This window comes from Anopheles nili, chromosome 3, assembly GCF_943737925.1.
Source record: "Anopheles nili chromosome 3, idAnoNiliSN_F5_01, whole genome shotgun sequence".
Classification (NCBI taxonomy): domain Eukaryota; kingdom Metazoa; phylum Arthropoda; class Insecta; order Diptera; family Culicidae; genus Anopheles; species Anopheles nili.
This window is the reverse complement of record NC_071292.1, coordinates 73375071-73392450: the sequence shown is the minus strand read 5'-3', so window position 1 is coordinate 73392450 and position 17380 is coordinate 73375071. Positions and strand designations below refer to the sequence as shown.

General features: G+C 47.4%; 1 protein-coding gene across 1 annotated transcript; it reads right to left on the bottom strand.

Moving 5' to 3' along the window:
* Positions 1-1291: 1291 nt before the first annotated feature.
* LOC128725614 (mitogen-activated protein kinase kinase kinase 13) lies at positions 1292-16376 on the bottom strand. The gene is made up of 6 exons (XM_053819372.1): positions 16255-16376; positions 6569-7156; positions 5776-5970; positions 3723-4379; positions 2125-3654; positions 1292-1766 (listed from the first exon to the last, which is right to left on the bottom strand). Exons 1-6 carry the CDS (start codon positions 16374-16376, stop codon positions 1292-1294), a joined length of 3567 nt encoding a protein of 1188 aa, XP_053675347.1.
* Between the last annotated feature and the right edge of the window lie 1004 nt (positions 16377-17380).

Genomic DNA, 17380 nt, shown 5'->3' with positions numbered 1-17380 from the left:
TACAAATTAGATATATACAACCAGATACCATTTTACGCTATCTTTAGGTGTGAATGTGTTTATATATATATATATATATATATATATATATATATATATATATATATATATATATATATATATATATATATATATATATATATATATATATATATATATATATATATATATATATATATATATGTATATATATATATATATATATATATATATATATATATATATATATATATATATATATATATATATATATATATAATACCAGAGTCTTAAGAACGATGGCCAAGCAAATATGGATCCGATAATATAGATGTACTTGTACACCTAAAGCCACCAACCTCTCATACGTCCCTACGCCCGGATGGAGGCACTTCTGCCAGTTCCAGCTTGCGCAGTTCAGTTTGCAAGAAATACCCTAAATGCTAACAACTAAGTACGACATCTTGCGTCCATTTCCATCGATAGGCCACCATAATTTGTACACCACACGCCCGGTTTAGAGTTTGACCATGCTGACCATTGGTTACGCAGTTCCTCCAAACACGCACGGCGGAATGACTTATGCGGGAATGCTTCCGAATAAATATAACGTCCACTCGATAGCGCCAACTGTACTTGGCCAGCTATCGATCAATTCAGTCTCTCGTTCACTAAATACACAAAGCGCACCCATACGCGGTCAAGAAGACTTGCGTTATCTACGAAGCAAAAGCAAACAAAACTCGCTTTCCGCTGCTCGCTTATATCCTAAATAATATCCTGTCAGCATTTCGGCATAACGATACCCCCAGCAGCCAGGTACCACGTGCGTGCCAGGTACCATGCAGCAGTAATATCGTACCGATTTTAGCAAAAGGCCCTAGTTTCACGAAAACAAAAAGCGGAACACGAACCGAACTGGAATGATGTGGGACGGAATTAACCGGTAACTTAAATGTACGGAAATAGTTCACCCCTACAGTGAGAGCACAACCGGAATGCAAGGCGGGCAAGTTAAACAAAACCCGTTGCACCAAAGACGATGCAAGATAAATATACGACACTCTCACACGCACTCACTCAAACAAGGAAAAAAAATTGATAACATTTATCGCCTAACATCGGGGCCTCGAAAAGAAATCGCGCGAAAAAAAAACGGAATAAAAAAAGCAAATATACACTGTTTCAACCTCATGAGCTAATGAATGCAACGGGGAATGGACGGACGTGTTCCATTCTCCCATAATCTCAAACAAAGAACTAAGAACCCCGAAAATGGCATATCACTCTCGTCAAGTAGACAGAGAGCGATTTACACCCGGTTACCATTGACGACATCGGCCACCGGGCGTCGATCAACCCGCCGTTCGTCGTCAGAGCTACTATCACTCGAATCCCGCACGCGATCGTCATTGTCCTCGTCATCCTCGCCTTCGCCATCGTCGTCGTCATCGTCGGTGTCCTTGGCCGACGTGGTGCTCTTATGCATCTGTTGCTTTGGCTGTTGCTGCGGTTGCTTACGCCGGCCGGCAGCAGCTTGCTTCATCACTACCGACGGCAGGTCCGGATTGGACTCGAGTGTGGACCGCTGGCTAGACGGTGCATGGCTGTACTCGGACGTGTTTTCCTCGTCCGAGATCGTGACATTCGACGGGAGCTTCCGATGTACGATCGCCAACTGATCGCCGTTATCGGACGTCGTTCCGGAAGGAATCATTGCCGGAGCACCAACTCCATCGCCAGAAAACTTGCCACGGCGACCACGCTTTATTGGAAGACGGCCGATGCTGTGTGAGAGAAGATAATGGACATATACGTTAAATAATATATAATTTGTTTTTGCAATAAGTAAGGGTGCCTCGCATGATTTTCGCTATTTTATCGACCGCAGTAGCGTGCCCCACCGATCGCAAGAAGTTGAGTCATCGTCACATGCTCCACCGTCAAGTCATTTCGATAACGTGTTGCGCACCCCATCTAATCTCTGCAAAGATCCACCCCCGTCATGAGCCTTTTACTTGGCCACTCCGCAAAACGAGGCGATTTTATAATTCCTCTGGCAATTCTCGAATTGCGTACGAAGAAACGCATCTTATCGTCAGCACCATCTAGTTGTTATCGGAACCATGCTATGAGTCAACTTACCTCTTGCGACGCAACGCGTAGTACTGCTTCTGGACCGGTTCCTCTCCTTCCTCATCGGTCCAGCTTTCTTCTTCTTGCTGTCGGCTTGCAGCGTGATGAAGCTGATGGTGATGCTTTTGATGACCGTGGTGGACATGTTCCTCTCTATCACTACCGACGGGTGCGCTCGAATCCAACCCACTTGCCAGCGGGCCACTGTACATGTACGCTCCAATACCTCCACCACCACCACCCACCGGCTTCAGGTTGCTTCCTGCGGCCGGATGTTTCAGCAAGACCGCCTCTCGGGATTCTACGTGGGACTGTCTCACTGACGGTGGTGACTGGTGGTGCATAGCCGGCCCAACGGCGCACCGATACACGATGACGTTGTTGTCGTTCAGGAGATTCCCATACACGGCGCTTTGCTGCAGCTTTTCCGAGATGATGTTCATCTTCCGGTCAAGGGTATCGATCTTGTCTTCGTCCCTGCAAACCCGGTCGAGCCGTTCGTTGCTGTTCATCGCGTCCATTATTGGATCCGGGCTGGAACCCTCCCGCTCGTCGTCGTACTCCTCCACATCGCCATCACCTTCCTCCTCCTGGAGATCTCCGTGTTGCTGTTGCTGCTGCGTGCTTTGCTGTCGCCGAAGGTACCGATAGTTCTGCTCAGTTCCGCCGCTCGTCGTCATCATGTCGCTGCTCCGGCTGTTCGTCATCGTCGAGATCGAGATCGAGTTACCGTTCTCCTCATCCTCAGGCACTTCTCCGTCGTCCTCCGACTGGGGTTTGCTGCTACAACGGTACGCACCGGGACGAAGATCCGCGACCACATTCCGTTCCCCGGCGAGTCGCTCATCAACGTCGGGCCGACTCACCGGCTGTTCCGTTGGCGTCTCTATGGCTTCAGCTTCTTCTTCGCGTAAGCTCGCCGACATGCGCTTGGTGGCCGCATTCGGACTTGGGCTAGCGTCCGTCTCGCTGATGTCCATCGCTTCCGTTTGCGTCTCCGTATCGACCAGCTTGACATTGCGCGATTCCGGTTCACTCTGCACACGCCTGTCCCGGTGTGGGCTCGCTTTCGGACTGCAGTTTATTGTACCCGATCCGACACGCCGGTGGCGCAACTTTTTCACCCTTCCAGATGAGGTTGTCGTCGCTGCCAACGGGGAGGAAGGAACTGTGGATCGCAGTTCTGCCTGTTGCACCGTTGACGTGGCCACTGTCGAGGATTGCTGTAGATGTTGCTGCTCCTGATGCTGTTGCTGGACCGGAGGCGCTAGCGTGCTGTAAGCAGGAGGGGGAGCAGTAATCACAACCGACTTGGCACCCTGGTTCCCTGCAGGATACAACTGCGCGTAGAGAAGCGCCTTTGCCGGTGGAGCAGCAGCGGCCGCCGTAGGGCTAGGTGTCGTTGAATCGTCACATCGAGCGCCTGGGAGAGCCGCGGCCATCGAGGGAAAACTGAATGGTCTCCTTCGGTTGGACTTGTCTCCGGTGCGCCTCAGGAATCCGCATTTTCGAGGCTTGTGTGGCAACTGTTTCTCGCGCCTGGAAGATTGGGAAACAGTTTTCTTTTTTAGCATCGATAAGTGCGAATGGGAATCATCGTTACTTACTCTATGAGATCTTGGTCCCTGTGCTTCAAATGCAGTTCGTACGCCTTCAGCTGCATAAACAGCGTATTGGTCCGCTCCAGCATGCGCTCGTATGCCAGCCGAATGTCCTGCGCGTGCTTCCATTCGTCCATGCGCTTCTGTATCAGATCCTGTTCGTACTTCTGGATGTTTATCCCGTTGCTCGCTAGCTTCTGCATGTGGCTGCGTATCTCCTCCCGCCACGACTCCTGCGCCACGGGGAGTTGCTCCTTCTCGCACGAATGCAACCATTCTTGTCCCGCGATGTCTAGGTAATTCAGGATGATCTTGAACGACGGCCGATTGCGCGGTTTCGCACTCCAGCACTGTTTGAGCAGCAGCTTGAACCCTTCCGGACAGGACTCGGGTATCGGCAGGTAGAGTGAGTTGTTGCCAACACCAAAGATGATCTGCGACGAGTCGACGTTCCGATACGGGACCTCTCCGGTCAGTAGCTCCCACAGGACGACGCCGTACGACCAAATGTCGACCTTCTCGTTACACGGTTCGTTCCGGATCACCTCCGGAGCCATCCACGCCACCGTTCCAGCGAAACTCATCTTCGTGCTGATCTCGTTCCATTCACGCGACGTTCCAAAGTCACTGATCTTGATCACTTCGTTTTCGCCGATCAGGATGCTGCAAAGGACATCAATTATCATCAAGAGCATGTTATGATGACGACCACTCATACCACTTCGAGTTTTTGCTACTACAAAAGTGCCATCACAAGGAGCTGTGACGTGTGTTGGCTTGCGTAAGGACATTCCGCGAAGGAAATAAAAAGAGGGGTGGCACCTCGCATTCATGACGTCATACCTGCGGCGGATGCCGCAGAATCAACGCCAAACTTTCCCTTTCACCTCGCCTCACCTTTTCCTTCTTCTCCTTTACCGGCGAAGGATTCGCGGTGCGCATGCGTTTGTTTTCGTTACGAAATCATGAAACAGGACTCTACCGCTTCTTTACGCTCTCTCTCTCTCTCTCTCTTTCTCCCCCGGTTACGCATGATGCGGTAGCACCAACCTTGCTTCCTTTTACCGCAGCTATAACCCACCGGCTAAATGGCAAGCGTCAGAAGAGTTCCGGGTCGATCAATTTTCGGGTTTTCCCAGCCAACCTCCAGCGGCACATGGACATTCACAAAATTCGTTCCACTCCCTGGCCTTCGAAGACGTCACAAGATACAGTCACATCCTTCTCTCTCTCTCTACCACGACTTTTCAGCGTCAAGGTCACCGCCACCCGATGGCGGATGTTACACCGTTTTCCAATGGCCGTTCAATGTTCGAGCCGCGGACAGTTGATTAAAGTTTTAATTTATCGCACGCACAATGTCACAGCTTGTCTTGTGGGCTTATTTCTCGAACAAAGGCGTGCATTTTTATTCGCCGTGTGCAAAAAAAAACCCACACGGCACAAGCCACACGAGGCAGGCTTGGTGAGAAAGTATTTTATTCATTCCTTCGTATAGGGGAAAAGCGAAAACAAAAATACGATGGCACTATAAAATTCGAGGAAAATCCCACCCATAAGGAAAGGCACGCGCTTTCGTTCAATTTCCCTTACCATCGTGCCACGGTGGTTCGTCGTACACGCGCGTGTACGCATCGTGTGGCGAAAATCCTATTAAATGTTGCGCTCTCTTGGCGAGGAAAACCACCTCAACCACGAACGTATCCCAGTCTAACCGGCTCGGGTTGGAACAGTATCTCATTGGCATTTAATTCCGCGTTGGTTTTTATTTTTCTTCTGTCGTTTATATGGCCCCCAATGGTTTGTATTTTGGAAAACAATACCCCTGCGCGGGTGCGAACGAGGGGTACAAGGATTTGTAAAACAACAACGACAAGTTAATTAGGACCATTCGCTAGAGCTCGGTTTACTGGTGGTGAGGAGTTAAGAAAAAACACGCATACATTTGACACGATCTACTGCCAGTGGGTGAATGGCAAGAGGCTTTCGCAGCTTTAAGCGTTCGAAAGTATAACCCAGGGAAGAAGAGAAGATGTACTGCGTCTTTTGGCTCACTTACTTGGGGCTCTTGAGATCTCGGTGGATGATCTTGTGCGAGTGAAGGTACTGCATGCCGAGGGCGATCTGCTGCGACCAGGAGACGAGCTGTTGGGGCGGTATGATTCCTCTGTTGTCCTGCAGCAGTTTGTGGAGGGGACCGTACGGGCAGAACTCCATGATGATGCAGAATGTTGGCGCTTGGGTGCAAACTCCCCTGGAGGCAATAAAGACGAGGGTAAAAGAAATAGAATTAAAAAAATATGCAGAGGACAGGGTGATGCATTCGGGGCCATCACCACCTTGGAGCCAGGCCGAGCGTTTGTGGTAGGTCACGCGATGTACGTTTGTAGGCTGCATAATTCATGCACCACGACTGCTGCGTTAGAGGACTACGGTTAACCCTTCAGGATACAATTTTTCTTCTCTGCAGATTTAAAAGTACTGCATACCCAAATGTGCAATAAGATGAGATAAATTTAAAAATTTCAATTTCTTCATTTTTGAACAGTTAAACTCATTTTTTATTACGTTTTGATTCCTAGTAGAGCAATGAAGGGTTCACACTGACAAGGTTCTCGAATCCAGACCAGTGGAATGGGTACAGGAACGAATGGACAGAATAAAAAAGCCCACATACAGCAGGCGACAGAAGGCCGCTGATTATAAATAGCGTTGACCTAGTGGCACAGGGACCTGCTGAAAACTGGCTCCTCGGTGCCGATCCTCGAACAGCACGTGACACGCGCGACATCATGCCGCCATCCTGGTCCAACTCATTCTCCCAAAGGACATCAGCCCCCTGTTCTACCTACTTGAACTTGACGATGTTCTCGTGGTCCAGTTTGCGCAGATGTCTGATGTCGGTTTCCTTCGGCTCGCGGACCTTCTTCACTGCAACCAGCTCGTTGCGTAGTTTGCCACAGAACACGGCACCTTGGGCACCACTACCCAGCCACACCATATCGGTGATCGTCTCGAACGGGATCTCCCAATCCTCAGTCTGTTTGCTCTTCATGTCTATGATGTGGTTCTTGCCGATCAGCGACAAAACCGGCCGCATACACCCGAACAACCCTTCAAGAAAGCCGGCCGGGTTCGGTTTGGTGGACATGCCGACTCCGACAACACCGCCAGCCGGTCCGACACAAGGATCTCCGGCAACTCCTACCACACCCACCGGCACCTGTAATTGGGTCCAACCCGTCGGACACATCTCACCCAGATGGTGATGGTTCCGGAACTGATGGTGCTGCACGTAATCCGGGCTGCTGTCTGTGTTGGCTCCGGCCGGATGGTACTCGGTGCCAGGCACAAGCTGTGGGTAGGGTGGAGCCGGTTGCTGCTGTTGCTGATCAGTGTTTAACCCCAGCTGGCCCAGCTCTTCCTGAATCGAAATCATACTGCGGGAGAAACAGAGAAATGGAACGGTCATTAGATCGATGCTTAGGCGCAAGGTAACAACAGGTGGTTTTCCGGGGCTTATCTTATCTTATGATAGCCCACCATCACATTCCTGGCCATCACAGGAAGAGGTATAGCACCCACGCAAACTAAACAAGATTCACAGTGTATTCGGATCGATTCAAGCGAGAAATAGTGAAAATTGAGAACCTACTGTCGGGAGGAATCTTGACAATGTTAAACAAGGCCTCTGCTAGCGCGCACATTTCGTCTGATAAAGCACTCTGGATATGGCCAAGGCAAAAACAACCTTCCCACAAACGTCGATGAGTGTCACCGGACGAGAACGACATTCTTCGGCGTTCATCATGTCTGCTACATTTCCTTATACGGACGGTATACCATAAACGGTCTTATCACACACTCCTAACTCGGCATTCGCGTCCCGGAGTGCTGCAATCGCTATAATTAGAAGCAAACCCTGACCTATGGAAGGAGACGTCCAGGAGGTGCCTGATAAAACCACAAACAGTGGAATACTATTAGTTTGGGGAGATGAATTGAGCTTTTTTATGTTGCTCGGTTCAAAACTCACGCTCAGTTATCTGGCGTGGATTAGTGCTTGCGTAATGCTACACATTTGGCACCGTCCACCCACAGGGTACTTCATGTCGATTAGTGTCAGGAACAAATGCATACGACCATGCTGCTAGTGATAAGACTTTGATGGAAGCTACCGACGGAACCTCGCAATGCAGCCTCACCGAGCAGGTGCTTCGACGTGTTATTGCGCGTTACATTAAGCCAGTTGTAGATGAGGCATTTTTCGCGAATGACAAAACAAATAGGCCATCTAGAATTCCTGTTGCTCAGTTCCCGTCAATCAGCGCAATTTTGGCGAGCTTGCCTCGTTCCGTTGAAAGCCTAAAAGACTAACGTCGTTTAACCTACTTTTTGGGATGTTTTTAAATTGTCACACCTTCAAAGGACAGACGAATATCTGCATCAATTTCTGCGTACGTGTATGGCCGACCGATGCGCCTTCGGAGAGGAAACTCCTGCGCGTTATCTTATCAGCAACACAACGCCGACTTTGGTTGTCGCCTGGCTGCGGAGCTATTCAACCGCAGCAGGTTGTCTAAGGGCAATGTGATCAGAGTGAGTTTTTTTTTCTCTATATGTATATATCAACCCCAAAGGTCGACGAAAAGCGCGCGACCCACCCATACAAGGTAAACTGTCACCAAAAAAAAAACGCCGCACCCATCAAAGGAGATTATTTTTCCCAAACACGACGATTGGCACAGCGTCAACATTCGAATGGCATTAGGGTTAAGGCAAACACATTCGAGTTTTCCTTAATTCTATTCTCACGAAACTGAACTCGACCGATGTCTTTCGACTAAACCCTGGAAAAACTAATTTTCCATAAATCAGCGTTCTGGTGACCCTTCCCTCAACATTCTTTGGCCGGTGGAAAACTACCACCACGCATGGCAAAAAGAGGCGCCCACGACTCGTTAGGCGTACACGAGCAGGATATAACCTCCACAGTACAGTGTCTACAAGATATGAGAAAACAAAATGTAACACGCGCTAGCGATCGATTCGTCGATATGGTGGCGTAGAAAGAGAAGGAGCATTTCAGGCGACGTTGGGATGGTTGGCGAAAAAGAACCACATCGCGGATAAAGTAGCTTTCCGTGTCCGCTGGGCAATGTTTTACGTCACAGTTCGGTGCGGGCATAATATTTTGTATTTACGCAGTTCGTTTGAACGACCTGTTTTTTTTTATTGTTCAAAAAGGAAGGCGACGGCGCCGGTTTGTGCGAATATTGGCGGGTTACTCCAGGAAGGATTTAGCCTCCTGTTTGACCGATAAGAGCGATAGAACCATTATTATCTCTATTTATTTATTTTTTTTTCTGTGCCTGTTATTAGACAGATATTTTATTTTTGAGCCTCTTTGAAATACTGAACTAAAGCCGTTTCAAACATATGCAAAAAGTATATCAATTCAAGAAGGTGATGTGTGCGTATAAATAACACAACGTGAATCTTAGAGCAAGAAAATAGAGCACAATCATTCTGTACAAACAAAAAATGCTCCATCGGGATCTGAGAAGGAGGGTTGTTTTTATTTACAGTTCCACGGTTTGCTGAGCAGTATTGTGAGGCGAATTTACTGTTTAAAAAAAATACTCCACATACAAACCATTTAAAAAAAATGAACAAAATACAGACGATGCTTGAGTGAAAAGATGCGCGTCAGAATTTGGCAATTTATTATCTGCTTCCCGGAGCGTGAAAACAACAGACCGAAAGAAGAGAAAAAATACGAGACAAAAAAATAAACCCCCTGCGACAGTTCAGAAACCAGGGCTCATTATTGCAACGACCGTCGTAATCGGTTGATGGGACAAAAAATGATAGCCTTATCATCGCCGCCATTCAAGAAGGCCTGTCGGAAAATGGGAACGGAAGCACCACTCCGTCGTACGGTGCGACACGAAGATCTTCTTGTAGCCGAATGCGTTTTCCCAATCTGGTCAATCAACACCACGCAAATCCAAACGCATCAAATGCAGATGATCTGTCTATCTCTCTCCCAGAATAGCACCGGTAAGATCGTTGCGAAATGGGCCTCCGTTAACTCTCGGAGACTTTCATTTCTACTTTCGCTTCCATCTTCACACCCGAGGTTTTGTACGTTCTCACCTCGCAAAGGGCCCGTGCCTTTGTTTGCGAGACGGAAAGAACACGATCGTGACAAGGGATCGGTCATCGAACGAGAGGGCATGTTTGCGCCGTGTCCGCGAGATTGTGCGTGTCCTCTTCTTCTCCCGCCCGGTCGCTCAAAAGGATTTGTTGATTTGTTTATTTGCCCGTTATTTCTCGATCGGGAAGAGCTTTCTTCCTTGTTGCGGTGGTGCAACAAAAACGACGCAATACCGCGTCTTGATGGCCGCGATCTGCAGGGCAGGGCCTTCAAGGACATAGACCGCATGGTTTCAGCATAAATCATTCATACTGACAGGTGGACGAGTGATAGGCGAACTAAAACAACAATTCCTCTGCCCTGAACTTAGTACTCCACCGTGCTCGATTGTGGCCCCGGAAGGATTGTTTCGCGTTTCGAGTGGATAAAATCCCCCCAGCTGACAAAATGTGTGACGCTCCATTTCACATAGCGGCAGTTGTTGTGCGCATTCGTTTCGCTTATTTCTTTCCAATAGCTTATCACGATGCACTTGACCTCTGCGAAACCCCGAGAGCTTTGAAGTGACACTATCGGGGGAACAGCGGCTTTCGGCTGCTGTTTGCTGTGTGGCCACATGGCTATATCACAAACTTTTTCCAGCGTACGCATGAATTCCGCCATTTCATCATCATCTTCGTCACATTGCCTAGTGTTTGGGGGTTGTGGGAAAGGTTGGGTCGACGGATAATGCGACGCATCTTCATTCATTGGGTAGGAGTTTAATGACCTTTGCTGGGTCACCATCCCTTCCCAAGGTGGTTCTTCGGGGGATGCGGGAGTAACCACCAGTTAATTTGTGATTAAACGACTAATAAAAATAACATTTGGCTGTTTTTATAAAATAATATTGCATTCATGTCACCGTATCATAACTTCCGCGGCAGATATTGATATAAAACATCATAAAATCTTTCTATTTGCTGGATTTGTTTGCAACTAGGAATAGGTTCAAATTTTGAATACATATACAATTTTTGCAACCATTCACGCTTTTCGAACCAAACCGATTTTGGTGCAGAGAACAGAGCTTTTTAAAACTACACCCAACACAAAAACAAACCCTCAAAAAATAGAAACCTAGCATTTTCTATCACCCCATTGGCCTATGATTCGAATGAGGGTTTAAAGTATTTTTTTTAGTTGGCCATTAAGGTAGCAACGAATTAAAAAAAACACACGGACCGACTTTTAACGATTTCCGGCTGCTAATGAAAAGAGACCGTGCACGCAACTACGACATAATGCTCAATGAATTCACATTTTTTTCTTTTAGCTGCTCTTCATTGATCTCGTTAGTACATACTTCCTCTCGTCGGTGCCCAAGGTGGACGATTGGGGGGGCCTCCGTGCCCTTTATACTCAAGGGAAAATTAGTTGAGACCCTCGGGGTGTGTCGGACAGAAAACGTGTCCTTCCCTTCCCCATTACATGTCATCAACACACAATCAAAAATCACTGCGACCGATGTTGGCATTCCAGCCACAGATAATCCGATTAGGCAGCATACGAACCACTGGTTTGCGTGTGGTGGAATCTGTGGCCGATGTACACGAGGGACGTAGGGCCAGTGTCGATGGCGAGACGTTCCTGTTCCGCTTATCAGTCGGAAGCGCACTTGCTGGGAAACGAGCGGGCACGAGAAGGTTGGGCAGACCAGCGAAAAAGTAGACATCCGATAATGAGGTGGGAAGGAAGAAGCAAAGGGTGGCTTTGGAGATGGGAGGAGGTGTGAGACTTTGAGCTGAGGTCGATCCACTTCCATTTGAACCCAAGCAAATACCGTCGCTGGTTGTCTCCCGATTCCCTATGCTTCTTCTGCCTGTATGTAACGAATGCTGGCACCACCGGGCGTTGCTTTTATGCTTCCACCCTAGAGCCAATGCTCTCTCGCAAGGCAACATCCATTAGGGAGGTTTTCCGGCGGATTTAATACCGAGAGAGGAAGGGTTTGCCACCGGGACACCGATAATAGGCGGCAAATGTAATCGAAAGGGAAAACACACGCTACACAATGTCTAAACAACATCAAGGCGAGGTATAACAATTTGGAATAATTAGCTGTATGAATAAAATGGCTTTTAAAATCATCGCATAAATCAACATGATGTCTTAATGCTAACAGTCAAGTTGATTAAACATCCAATCATAATTGGAGTTTATGCTTTGGATAAAACATCGCAGAAGGGGTTACAATACAGTCGATGAATTATTTAAGCTACGATTTTGGTTCGCAGCGTCATTAAAATTCGCAGCGTCTGTAAAATATTCAGCCATTTCTCTTGGAGCGATAAAAAGTGTAATTGAACAATTGACTGGATTTTCGTTAATAATATGATGGAGAAAACACACTCACAAGCATCACAACGCCAGTAGCGACACACTGGCTAACCAAAATAGCATTTCGAAAGTCCAGAATCAAGTCATCTTCAAGAAAAACAAACCTGACGCATTCTTACCCATCCAGTAAGAGTACAAACAAGGAACTTTTTAAAAAATATAAAAAAACACAAACAGGACATCTTAAGTGGGTTTTTACGTTCCCTGCGATTACAGTGAATTGGACACACATATAAAAAACTATATGTAACAACATAAATAGCATCTAAAAGGTACTCATGTTATAATGATTCAATGTAAAATGCTCATGCGCGCAGGCACAGTCCATTTGATGCAACAAGATGAAAAAAAAAATAAACAACGGCGTATCAAATTGAGACATTTTCAATCAAAGCAAGAAGCGAACCAATGGCGTGATACCATAATTCTTCCCTACCCTACGTGCCCGGCTCTCCTCATGGGCGCGTTCGAGTTTTATTACACGCGGCATTATCAACTAAATCTGTCCGATTATCAGCCGCCCACCGGAGCTCAGGACGATTGCGACTGAAACCTCCGGTTCCGTCGATGGGCCACTATCTCGCTAGCGTCCCCGTCTCAACCGTAGCTCGTGGCACACGGCAAGGCGTGCTATTAATCCGCACGGAAGCCGCGACGTTTGGCGGCGTTGAGTGAGAATCAAAACCGCCACAGGATGCATTGTTTGAGCTATCGCTCGCACCCATCTGCTCATTTGCGTGCGAACCTGATGCTAATGAGATCGTTCAACCGATCGTTCGGAAACGGAACGAATAAAACTATCAAGTAGCTTTTAATGCAATCATAAGGAATGATTTCCTCCTCCATCATTGATCGTATTGAGCGAAACCGATCGACTACGGCACACAAAAATCGGTACACGTGGAAACTTCTCAGCATCGAAAACCCTCCATCTGACGAGCGTGATACGTGCGTCGATTGACAAGTGTTCCTTTGTTTTCACTTGTGTTCCGATCGGAAGCTACACGTCACCCAGTTGGCAAGATATAGGAGATTCAGTTTATCCGGTCGGACGATGACTTTTTCCTCGCGATACGAACCCTTTTTTAACGATGACATTCTCGAGAGCTGGCTTGTCCGGGGGCTCGCAGCAACGTTCGAAAAAGGACCCAACGAACACCATCGCACCAACGTTGTCGTCCTTTGTCTTCGTTGGTTGCTGTTGCACAATCGCGTCACACAGTGGCTGATCCAATTTCGTAGCGTAAAATATGCTGGGAGACACTAGATGAAAGTTCTGTCGAAGAACAATATACGCTCTCGCGGAAATGAAGGATCTGCCTAAACTTTTGCTAAGTTATACGGAACTAGACAGGAAGCATGGAATTGTTTGCTCAACACTTTCGTTGCCGCTTGATGTTTGACGCACACGCACACGTGGTTGCTGGATAATTCGGTCACAATATTTTTTTCTCTTTTTGATGAAATTCACACCCTACTTAATGTGGAAATTGATACATGATTAAATATTTTCCATCGTCCATATAAACATGAAGAGGAAAATAAAACATCTAATGTAACTCGGTTGTGGCTGCCCAAAAGGGATTCCTTGTTGTATTTGAAGCACACAAACATGAGCACATACACACGTAAACACACGGACATCTATTGCTCCATGAAATAGTACAAATAGCTTAGCGGTTGTATTGCGTTGTTGGAGTTTTCGCCCCCTCCCAATGTATGACAGTGTGCACACGCGGGGGTGAAAGCTCAATTTCGTCCTCCAACGATCGTTCGGTTGTGACGATCGCTCGGAAAAAAGCAGCCGTTGTTCGCCTCCGTTTCTTGTGTTTGTTTCATTTTCCTTTTATTTTGCAAGGTCTGCTCCGTCGTCCGCAGCGCAAAGGTCACGCCAGAGGCAGTGAGGCGAAACCGAGCCCCACCGCGAGCCACACATTTAATCTAGGCCACCGAACTGCACAGCCACACACTCTCAACGCGCAACGTTATCGAGCACACAACAGACCACTCGCCCACACGTAGGACACGGGAGAGAAAAACAACCCCCAAACAAGAGGGATGATTTTGACAACCAGCGACGGCGAACACACTTTTCGCGTTATATTTTTTTTCTCTCTCTCTCTCTTTGTTTCACTCTTTGGATCGCGAATAACAGAAAGCACTAGGAGTTAAGGGGTCAAAAGGAAAACAACACAAACATCGGTATACGGGTATGTGTGTATCGATAACAAGATTATCCCTCCCTCTTTATGGAGATTGTTTTACGAGTTTTGCAAAACATAAATTACCTTGCGATAGTAAAATGACGCGCTTAAAATTGACACCTGTCACCTGCTCAGTCTCTACGCACGCATAAAATCGCACGCACCATTCAATGATGGATGCTTTGCGGATGTGTGCGCACGCAATCGCGCAGGTGACGTTAGCTTAAGCCTGACAGCTTTTCCTTGTCAGCCGAGCAGGCACACCTGTACACGCACGCACACGAGATAGCATCCCGAACGAGGGCAAAACCACAAGTGGGTTTCTTTAGCCCACACAGGGGCCACACAACCAACAACCAGGAAGACCTTGAGCGGCCACACGTCAAGGGTATCTCTTGCCGCCCAGCTTGTGCCTGCAAAATCCAAGTCGCACACCTTTACACACACACACACAGCACGTGGGGACTCGATCGCGTCCCAATCCGCAACAAAGCACCCCGTAGACTAAAGTTACATGGGGGTGGAGCACAGGAGAAAGTGTGATCGATCGCGAGATGATCGTGAAGGACCTACGTGGCGCAGGAGCAGATCGTGGGCGAAATACTGCCGTACGGTTATGGGGAGTCGTCTGGGGGGTGCGCATTCGAAAACACAAACACGTTCGAACGGAACAACGCGACCGACATCATCGCCCTTCGCGGTTGTAACAATAGTTAACACAGCAACTCCAATTTGCTCTCGCGGTGACACTGAACTGCTCGCTTAGTCGCCCTAGCGATAGAAGTCAGGGTACGGAATAGCGAGAGAAGCAAAGAGACCTCTCTCGCGACGCATATCTCTGTGGAAACAGGGATGAACAAACTGATCCACAACTTTGCGCAAAATTTAACATTATGAACTGTAATCCATATTGTATGCCTGCGGTGGAAATCGGGTTCATTTTACTATTTATTGGAATATTGCAAAGACTCCAGAATCGCTTTCCAGCCTACAAGAGCAATACAACGTCCTTTGCCACTTGTTAGATTAAACTTCGTCCCTTTTTGGGAGCGGACACATAATTTTCCCCGATAGTGTGCATGTTTCTAGAAATAGCATGGGTTGAGTATCCCTGGCTCCAGATGGGTTGTTCATCCCTGCACCCAAGCAAATCGCTCAACGAATGCGTAGGCCAGAGTCGTTTAACAACAAAGAAAGAGCAAAGGCGAAAGAGAATAAGAGAACTTAAGAGAGTACGCCTGGAAACGAGTGTTATTTTCCACGCAACGCACATGAAGCACAAAATCGAAGCAAACCCATAATGTCGGTCTATGCTCCACGAATGTACGATGGATAGAGAGAAACGGAAGGCTTTGGCGAACGTTCGCGATCAAAGCGTGCTTGACTTATCGAACCGATCACGTTTACAAGTGCGGGTTGGATCAAGCTTCAAATCCACTCCCATAAGGCATATCTTACTTATGAAGCAATACATTTGCCAAGCGGTCCTGGGCTAATAGCAGAGTAAAGCTGATTCGTCCTTATCAGCTCAGTCCTCATCGAGCATATCACCTACTATTCAACGGCTGCAAAGGACTCCAAGGACTAAAATGTTGAGTTTGATCGGCTGATGCCATTCTCCCACAACACATACGGAGTAAACATTTTTAATTATAGGTTACTCAAGTTGTAGTAAGACATGGTTTGCTGCCAGTAAGGATAGTGGCCTGTACCCCAGCCCCATATTGATACGGCCATATAACTTGTGATTCAAATGGCTAGGGGACGCCTTCTCATCGAATGGCGCATCACTTACCTTCTTCTGGCGTGATGGTCCGGTTGATCGCTGGCCAAATTCTGTAGCGAGCTGCTCATCTGCTGATAGTCCTCGATGCGCACCCGGCTCGAGGTAGCTCCTGTTTCACCCGCATGATCCATTTTTTGGCCACGTTGACTTACACTTCCTCGAATCCCTGCTGTATCTGTACGTTTATTGCTTTCGGATTGATCGTCGTGTGCTTTCCCGTGGCAGTGTTTTCATCCGCCATCACTCATTTTCCGGATTGCACAGCACTTTAACAACGTTTTTCTTTGCTATTTATTTACCTTTTCCTCTCACTTAAGGGTTACTCACTAATAAACGGCAGCCAATACGTACGCACAAACGCACCGAATGGGAAACAACTTTCTTCGCTTGTGTTACGCAAACCAAATAAAAACACACACATGCGCGCGCGCATGAAACCTCTCTAAGGAACATAAACACCCACTTTACACCGGGCACGTGGAGCTTGTTTTCCTTCCCTTGTGCTTTAGCGGTAGGTGGCCGTTACCGCCGATTTCGCGGCCGATTCGGAACGATCTCGATCGACAAGGCGATCGATCCTTCTCACGCGTGTTGACGCGTTGTTTGACGCGAATTGCTGACGTGTTGACGTACCGGCCGGTCTATAGTATTTGCGCACTTCTGGATTGCTAGTCTAGCCGATTCTGTGCTAATTCTAGATCACGCACATCTGTCGGATGGGAAAAGTACAGATAAACGGTATCAATTAAAAATGGGAGTCCAGTAACGCGTCAGTCGTTAAAAGCATATAAAAGTATACGTTATCGATATTTGTTAGTGAATCCCATCAAAATAAGCTTTCAACAAAAATAACAGTAGCCTGTATGGAAGCGTTTCCTAAGTTTTTTCCATGATAAAATATGCAAAAGTTAGTTGATGTCCTTATGAGAACTACAACTTGATTAATTTACAAAAGTTCACTTGCTCTCGGAGTTTGTTTCATGATCTTACCGAATGTAAAAACCAAAAAGCGACAAAATCAAGAAACATTACCCATAACTTTATGTGGAACAACCAGGGATAAACCTCGACAGGACGAACTACAATAACCGTCGAGCACGAGACGAGCTAAGACGCCACCAAGTCTCCATCATTA

Excerpts from the sequence above, each read along its gene's own strand:
- LOC128725614 (XM_053819372.1), bottom strand. The coding sequence starts at position 16,376 with ATGGATCATGCGGGTGAAACAGGAGCTACCTCGAGCCGGGTGCGCATC. Across the intron at positions 7,157-16,254 it reads GACCATCACGCCAGAAGAAG|TATGATTTCGATTCAGGAAG; the intron begins GTAAGTGATGCG and ends TTTCTCCCGCAG. Across the intron at positions 1,767-2,124 it reads TACGCGTTGCGTCGCAAGAG|CATCGGCCGTCTTCCAATAA; the intron begins GTAAGTTGACTC and ends TCTCTCACACAG.